Source organism: Pteronotus mesoamericanus, unplaced genomic scaffold (assembly GCF_021234165.1).
Source record: "Pteronotus mesoamericanus isolate MK-2021 breed Mesoamerican mustached bat unplaced genomic scaffold, CSHL_Meso_final contig_90, whole genome shotgun sequence".
Taxonomy (NCBI): Eukaryota; Metazoa; Chordata; class Mammalia; order Chiroptera; family Mormoopidae; genus Pteronotus; species Pteronotus mesoamericanus.
Genome location: NW_026555277.1, coordinates 2,506,768 through 2,515,377, shown reverse-complemented (window position 1 = coordinate 2,515,377; position 8,610 = coordinate 2,506,768). Strand labels below are relative to the sequence as shown.

At 46.1% G+C, this 8,610-nt stretch overlaps 1 protein-coding gene across 1 annotated transcript in view; it reads left to right on the top strand.

Annotated features, from left to right (window-relative positions):
- The first annotated feature begins 2,450 nt into the window (after window positions 1–2,450).
- COL4A3 (collagen type IV alpha 3 chain) overlaps window positions 2,451–8,610 on the top strand; it is a 122,838-nt gene continuing 116,678 nt past the window's right edge. Inside the window, exon 1 of the mRNA XM_054585603.1 lies at window positions 2,451–2,682. Within this exon, the coding sequence (XP_054441578.1) occupies window positions 2,527–2,682 (156 nt within the window). The 5' untranslated portion in view covers window positions 2,451–2,526. The remainder of the gene's footprint in view (window positions 2,683–8,610) is intronic.

Genomic DNA, 8,610 nt, shown 5'->3' with positions numbered 1-8,610 from the left:
CTTACAGTTGACTGCCCTTCCCATTCCAGGGATGATAAAACCAAGCCTGGTCTTCCATTAAAATGACTTGGTTTCAGGGAAAAGCAATTAAGGACCAAATTGAGAAATCTGGAATTCAGCAAAAAGAAGCAGCATTTAACACTCACTTTGAGGGATTCCCCCCCCCCCCCCCGGAAGTAATGTCGTTTCACGCAAGGCTTTCACATGCCACTCAGAATTCTTGGACACTGTTATTTCATCAGCGTGGCAGCTGATGTCCTATCTCACCAGGGTGGCAGGAGGATGTTCCACAAGAGCATCCCTGTCAATAGGAAGATGCTAGCACACACCACCCTGTGACATCAGTAGCCCGGGCACACGTAAGTCCTATTAAGGAATTTACTATATTTTTTAATATATAATCTTAATATATAGTAATATTTGATTTTATTATACTTCTAATAATACAATAAATCCTAATAAAGATTTAATAATAAAAGTCCACTTTCTTACTCTTCTAAGAAGAGGCCCTGATTCAATGCAGCTAACCTAACTGAACTCGGCTGGTAAAACAGTGGCTCTCACTCTTGGTTGTTCAGAGGAATCTCCAGGGAGTGTTAAAACAAACATACTTGAGTCCCACCGCTGGACAGTCTCGAATAATTGGCTTCGGATGAAGTAGGTATCAAGATTTTTAGAGGATCCCTAAGAGATTCTAATGCACAACCACAGTTGACAATCACAGGCATAAAAAACAGAGGGAAAACTATAATATTCACTCTGCAGCCAAAAAAAAAGGGGGCATGGCTTCATTCATCCACTGCCAGGCTTTTGCCCACTTAACATAGGTCTAATACACTGATAGACCCCGTTTTAATCGCAAGCAAGTGGTTTTCCTCAATCAGCAACCGCATCGCATATCTCACACTTGCTGTTTGATGTCCAGCTACTGCAGATGTGGGCAGCACTGCTCACAAGCAGGGGGTCTTAACCCCGAGAGGAACTCAGGTGGTCTGTGAGCTGGGATGGGAGCCAAAGTTACACCTCCAGCTTCACTCACTTTCCCGGAAGTTCAGCACTTCCTTCAGTTAAGAATACAGGCAACAAACCACAATAGTCCTGGCAGCTCCTGAGAGTTGGTGCCACTGGTATTTTCATGTCCCCTTTCAGTTTTGCAGTCCGCGCTACTTTGAGATTAAAGTTATTCTCATGGACCTGTTGTTAGACCTAGGTATTTCATGCAATATTGATGATGCACTGCTGTATCTTGACTTGAACATTTTGGTAATTGTATTCTAGTACAACTAATTCTGACTTCGTTGTATTTTATGGATTCAATAGCATTTTTCTGAGAAGGGTCTCAATGCATCCCCAGAGCCAATATGGTCAACTGGTGCAAGAAGGGGCACCAGCCCTGCTTTGAAAAAGGGACCCTGACAAGCCAGGTAACTGCGCCTTTGCATCCAGGGCCACCTCCACGAAGGGCACTCTCAGGAGGGAGACACCCCGGACAAGGTTGGCTCTCGGTTTCCCCTGCATTTCCGCAGATAAGATCTAGCCTGAAAAGCCAGTTCAACGCAGCAGAGAATAGGATGGGCATTCTCTTTCCCCTCAGCTGCCTTTTGCTCTTGGCATGTCGCAGTGCCCAGACTGCCAGGTTGGTGGTAACTTGAGCCTCCAAATTAATCAAAACACAGCGCCCAGATCAAGCCCAGGCAGACAAGCTCGGGAGCCAGACACGTTCTCCTCTGGTGACCCGAAGCCCCAGCTCCCCAGCCCCACCCGCCACCCCGCGCGCCCCACCTGAGATGCCCGGCTTCCTCCACTGCCCCCCACCGGCAGGTGCCCCAGGCTCTAGGGCGACGATCGCCCCTTACCTCCGGGGGCCGCCCGCAGCGCCTCGAGCCGCCTCATCGCCAGCCCGCGGGGCGCGCACCTCCCGGCTCTGCCGCGCCCAGATCCAGGAGCGACTCAGCTGCCTCTTCACCACGCCCTCGCGGCCGAGCTCGGCGGCGGCAAGCTGGAGGCGGGTTTCAGAAAGGGAAAGCAGCGAGATGGCACCGCCGTGAGCCGGAGCCAGCGGGCCGTCGGAGTGCCGACGCCCGGCGCGCCTCCCACTTAATCTGGGCACGGCCGCTGGCCACTCCCTCCACTCTGTTCAGCCGCCTCCCCACTGCACACCCCCAAAATCCTCCACCTCCGACCCGCAGCCCCCCTGCTCTGCCTCGGCTCCAAGACCTTGGGAGCATCACTTCCTTAACCCTTAACCCTGGATCCTCCCTCGCCCACCTGCCCCGCAGGCGCGCAGCCCTTTCTTGCCTCCCGGGCACGACGCCCAGGTCGGAGGGACACTGCCTGGTGAGTTGAAGGGGAGGTGGGACGAGGGCGGGACCTGAGCCACTTCTTCCCTCCCTTGGAGCCACAGTCAAAAAGCCTCGGTGGGGAGGGCCGGACAGCGCGGCTGAGCCCTACAAAATCCGCCCGGGGCCGGCTGGCGAGCCGAGCTTCACAGCCGGGCTCTCCAATCCGAGCCAAGCCAGGGACGCGATGGCCGGGGCGCCTGCGGAGCCCGGGACACTCCGGTACTCTCAGTGGGCACCCACCGTGTGCCTCCGGACGGGGCGGAGGCTGCCCGCGCTTCTGCTGCCTCTTTTGCTGGTGCTTTTGCTGGTGCTTTTGGCGGCCGTGCCCGCCGTGGGCAAGGTGAGTGCGGGGCGTTTCCGCTCCCACGCCCGTGCAGTTCAACCCCCACCCCGCGGGGTGCGGTCCTGGAGACCCTGCCGGGAGGGTGTGGCGGCCGCAGGCTCCACGCAGGTCACTAGGCCGGCAGCGTGGGGACGCGAGCAAGCGAGGATGCCTGGGGAACAGGTGGACTGCGCCGGGCTAGAGGGAGAGGCAAGGAGGAAACTTGTACTGTCATGTAAGGGCCAGGGATGGGAAGGAAAGGCCTCCAAAGATAGATAGATGATTAATGATAGATAGATAGATAGATAGATAGATAGATAGATAGATAGATAGATAGATAGATAATCAATCGCTGGGGATGAATACGTGGTAACACCGGATATGGAGAGATGCGAGGGCACCCACGTTGGTGAATCAGAACGGGTGGCATGTCCTGGCAGAGAGCACATGAGGGCTGGTAGTAGAAACCCCGAGCAAGAGTCCTGGCCCTGCCACTTCCTAGATGTCACCTTTGCACTGATCCCTGTGACCTCCCTAAGGCTCGGTTTTCTCCTCATCAAAACTTGCCCTCCAGTGTGGAGCCCCCGTCACTGGGAAAAGCAAGCCATCCCTGAGTCGGCACCATCACCTTAGAAACAGAACTCACTTGAGTATAAATTAAGCAATCCGTCACTCTCATTTCTATTAAGAATTTGAGAGATCGCCTATTCATTTAAATTCACCCCATATTTCTTAGACTTTTCAACTAAAGATGAATTAGGCATCCTCAAAGCTCTCATGACTCCTGGAGTTGAGGTACTTAATTTTAACTGGTGAAAATAAAATTTAACTTTTCAGATTTTTTCTGTGATTTTTTTACATTTAGGTATTTAATTTGGAAAATAATTAATTTGGCGTGGTAACACAGTTACGTTTCATTTTCAAGGATGAAAAGATGTTTTGCAAATTTCATGACAGATTATGATTGGAAATCAATAGTTGCATGCGTACATGAAAAGTTTTTACAACCCTTGGCCACATGTCATCCAAGTCCTCTCCACATAAATTAATATAGTCAACAATATCATAATAACCAAGTATGGTGCCAGGTGGGTACTTGAGCATTGGGGGGAACACTTTGTAACATATGCAGTTGTCTAATCACAGTTCTGTACACCTGAAATAAATACAAAGTAATGTTGAATGGAAACTGTAATTGCAAAATAAAATTTAAGAATAAAATAAATTTAAAAATAATTTAAATCAAAATGTTACAGATAAAGCTAAAATGCCCTTTGATCACCTCCATACCTCTCCCCCTCTGCTGCCTAAACAAGGGGTCCACTCTTACCACTTCACATTTCTTTCCATACGTTTCCTATGCATTTATGCACATACGTGGACGCACAAATAATATGTTTCTGTTTGTGTTTTTTAATTTAATCTTTATTGTAGTTTTCCATTACAATTTAGTCCCCTAATACCCCCTTCCCCATCTGTGTTTTTTAACATAAATGATACAACTGATTTTATATGTATATGTATTCTATATATTATATATAAATATCCTTTTTGTAATCTAGAGATCTGTCCATGTCAGTATTTAAGACAGATCTGGCTCTTTTTCTTTGTTGCCCCCTTGCATAGCTTTCCATAATATAAATACACCAAAGTTACTGGGCTTTTCTCCTATAGATTTACATTTAGGCTATTTTGCATTTTACCTTCTACAGGGTTTTGTAATCCATGGAAACCCTTCATGGAGCTGGTTCTAACCAATGCACTTCCATAGTCTAGGAATGTACAACCCAGGTAGCTCAGTACTTTTTGGGATAATGGATGAAACTCATCCAAGTCAGTGTAGATTGTCTACCAGCTTTAATCCAAGAGTAAATAAATCCAACAAGCAAAAATCCTAAAGGAGGTATCTGCTGTGAGGAGGCCTGGGGAAGCGTTCCAGAGCAGAGTTTGCACATCTTTCTAGACTCCAAAAAAAGAGGAGGAATTAGGGAGGGGCGGAGAAAGACATGAGGAATTACATGTGTATAAAGATCAGCCAGAAAAAGTGGTGCTCTGTGAGTATGCAACCTTCAATTAATAGCAACTCTTCAATTATATTGTCATATTCTCTTATGATGTTTTTACATGTTAAATTTTCTGCTTTGAGTTTGGCTAAGTCTTGGTGACTTTTGGTTTATATTATAATGAATCCATTTATATTATTTTTATTGTTGCTTGAAGTTGGTCTTCGTTAAACACTTACAAGAATGATCATTTCCAGTGCACCTGCTGACTTACACGGACCGTGTTGTTAGAAACCATGAAACGTGCCTTCATCATACGGAAAAAAGGAATCATAAGCTAACGGATAACTGGCCAGCCTGCTGCTACCATGGCCCCCGCCACGGGGCAACTCTGACATTAGCCAAGGCACTTGACCTCTCTGAGCTTTAGTTTCCTCTTCTGTAAAATGAGGGAATTGAAACCCCTGGGCGGAGGCAACAGGTTGGTAATGAGTGAGGCCACGGCGGGGGCGGGGGCGCGGGAGGTCAGCCTTCGGGAGTGACCGGTTCCTGGTGCTCTAGAATTCAGGCTCAGGAATGCCAGAATCCCTGCTTTTTCAGGAGAGAAGCTAGGAATCCAGTTTCCATCAGAAATCCCTCAAATTCTAGAGGTTAGCAGAGAGGTCAAAACTTGACCAAACTCAGTTTTCTGTAAAGCCCCAAAGAATACACTTTCTAAGTGAGAGCGAACCTTAGCATTTGGACCATGATATTTACCATCTTTGTGCTGCACTAGTTAAGGGTATATTTTGCTCTAAGTTGCTGCAGTTTTACTGTAGCATTTCTCAACAGGGGAAAGCAGTAGGGGTGGTGACCCCACAGTCACAGCGCAGGCAGGCTGGAGGACCTGTCCACCCCCACAATTTGTTCTGAGGCTCCGGGAGTGAAGTCCCCTTCTGCAGGCAGCCAGCCCCGGGCCTGCCTGCCGTTTGGCAGCCTCCCCAGGTTCATAGCTGTTCCCAGACCCAGCTACTCCCCAACTTGAAACCCGGAGGAACCGCGTGGTGGCCTGTGGCCGCAGACAGCAGGTCTGGGGGCGGAGCTAGAGAGCGTGCCTTCTCTCATACCTGGGGAAGGCGAGGGGCACGGTTTGAGGCGACATGGTTTGTCCTTCCTCTTTTCTGCCCTAAAATTCTAGACAAGGCAAGAATATGGCAAGCAAAATACCAGGAGCTGAATAAGAGCTGCTTTTAGGGGCGATGTTTTCTCAACAGATTTTGCTTTTAAATGTAAAGACTTAAGTTGAATTAGGAAACATTTCAAACAAACAAGAAATGATGTATCAGACACCAGCGTATCTATCTCCGAGAATGAGCAAGTATGATTAAGCTTAACCTGTTAGCTCTCACATCTTTCCATTTAGGAAAAACAGTATATAAAACATTATTTATTGAATATTCCACTTTTTTCACTCCCACTGTTTTGTAGTGTTACATCTGCAAATGTGTACCAAGCACCCATTCATATTTCAGTTATTTGTTTTCATATACAAGTCTGTTTTTTAGGCTTTAATTTCTTACAGTGTTTTAGTACTTTCTATTTCTTTAATTTCCAAGTACTGAGTATTTTTCGTGTCACTGTAGATGGCATCTTTTGTAATATTTAAGAGTCTATTATGGATACAGTGAAACACAGTTGAATTTTGTATTTTGACTTTAATCAAGCAACTTTGAAGAGCCGAAATGCATTTAAGGCTAAAAAATTTCCTCCAAAATTCTGCTGAAGCTGCACTACGCACATTTTAGTAAACATTGTTTTAATATCATTAAGTTTAAAATCTTTTCAAATTGAATTCTTTTCCTATGTGTTATTTAAATGTTTATTTTTTTAAATAGCCTAACGTGGAGATTTTCTAGTTTTTTTTATTGAATTGTGGTAGAGACTTCAAAGATTTCTAAGTTTATCAACTAAAGCAAGAGTTTTGATCATGTTATTGACATTATAATGTATGTGCACATGTGTTTTTTAATATACCCTACTCAGTGGATATTTAATTTGAGATTCTATAATTTTTATCAAATCTTGACAAGTCTCAGACATTCCTTTTCTATGGTTTTCCTTTCCGACTCTGCTCCTGGCATTGGTAGGCCGCATCCTGGACCTTCTCGTGTTTTCCTCCAGTTCTCCTAACTTCTTCTGTCAGATACCTCTCTTCTGCTACTCAGCTCCGCCTGGCCTCACTTTGCTCCAGGGCCATGGGTGCTTACCTCCCCGGCTGCCTGTTTAGCCACAGACTTTACACAGGCACAGCCTAGATTCCATCCCACGGCTTCTTATTACCCCCAGAGGTATAGGGCATTGCCACCTGTGGAGCAAATCTTTAACCAGTGGGAGTTGGGAGCCACTGGATAAACTTCTCTTCTCCCCACAGAACAATTGTCCTGAAGTGTCAGGGTTACGCAGACTCCCCATGAGACACAGCACCAGTTGGCCTTGAGACCAAGTTGTAACACATGGAGCTTTGGTCTAGGTACTGCTTCCTTCCACCTGCATTCGAAGAAACATCTGCCATCATCTTTCCATTTTTCATTCTCCCTTCTGCTGTTTGTAATTTTCAGTAGATATTCCAATGTTCTGTAACTTCCAATGACAAAAGACAACTCTGAAACCATTTGACATGGGCTATAAATAAGCCTTTGTCTATTAAGTACCAGCTTTTTAATTTTTAATCGCAGTTTTCTCATCCTAAAGTGGAAGTGATCTTAGGATCTTATGATAATTAAATGATTTAATGTACATAACATACTTACCATTGCTTAATAATAATTCAATAAATGCTAATGATTTCTTAAATTTCGATGACTATTTTAATTACTAGAAGTTCAGAGTCTAAGTCTGTTTTGAGGGGGTTTTTTTGTCTTTTTTGTAGGGTTTTTTCCTCCATTGTTTATGCTTCTTTAATCATTTCATATTTACTTATTTATATTATCTTTCTGATTATTTTCCTATGATCTCAAGGTCTGGAAGTTTGTCTTCTTTCTCCTATCCATTAATTCTCCCCAAGGGAAGATAATGTGGATGAGATTAGGGAAAATAAGCCTTCTCTGCCCTCGCTCAGCACCGCCTGCCCCTCCCCCACCCCCATTTTGCCTCTTTGCTCCTGCATCGGAGCTGTCCTGCCCTGGGAGGAAAAAAAAATCAGAGCAGTTCTGTGGCTCCCATGGAATTTTTTCGCCATTCGGTGGACTTATTAGTGTTAATGGTTTCAGGGAAGGGGGAACTGAACGTGTTTCCTTTCACGTTCTCCCTCATGCCCTGTCCTCCCACTGCCCCCTCCCACCAAACACGCCAGGCCTCCATCTGACGACAGGAGGGTCAGTGGCCAGCAACAGCACAGCCACCGGCCTCCTCTCTCTGACTGGGCTGAGGGGCTTCCTCCTGCAGCGTTTCCCCCAGGGTTGCAGTAAGCTGGGTTTGTGTTCAGGTGCAATCATTGGGAAAACTGTGAATTAAATGAAATTTGTCTTTGGATTTTCTTTATAACTTTTGCCACGTTACCAGAGCACAATAATATCACCTGGTGTGAACGACAATTAAAGCCCTCAGCCCTCAGCCCTGCCAGCGCGTCATTCCAACAGCAGGGCTGCCTGGTCTGCAGACGCCCTGTGGCCCTCCATCCGTGCGGACTGGACCATCCCCATGATGTGGCCTTCCGCCAAAAGCACCCATCCACCACACAGTAAAAGATTTTCCAGGATCAGTAGAAACACACAGTTGCTCAGAACATTTTTGTTCTATAATGTTTACATCTGGCCTCAGCCGAAACATTTTAACCATAACATTTCACGGCAGGCCATTTATTTCACCTTTGTTTCCAGTTTGAGAAAATAAGGAAAACAGGATTACATCAGCTTCTTAACAGAATACACATTTTCCCTGTCAGCCCTGCCACCGTGGCCTAGAG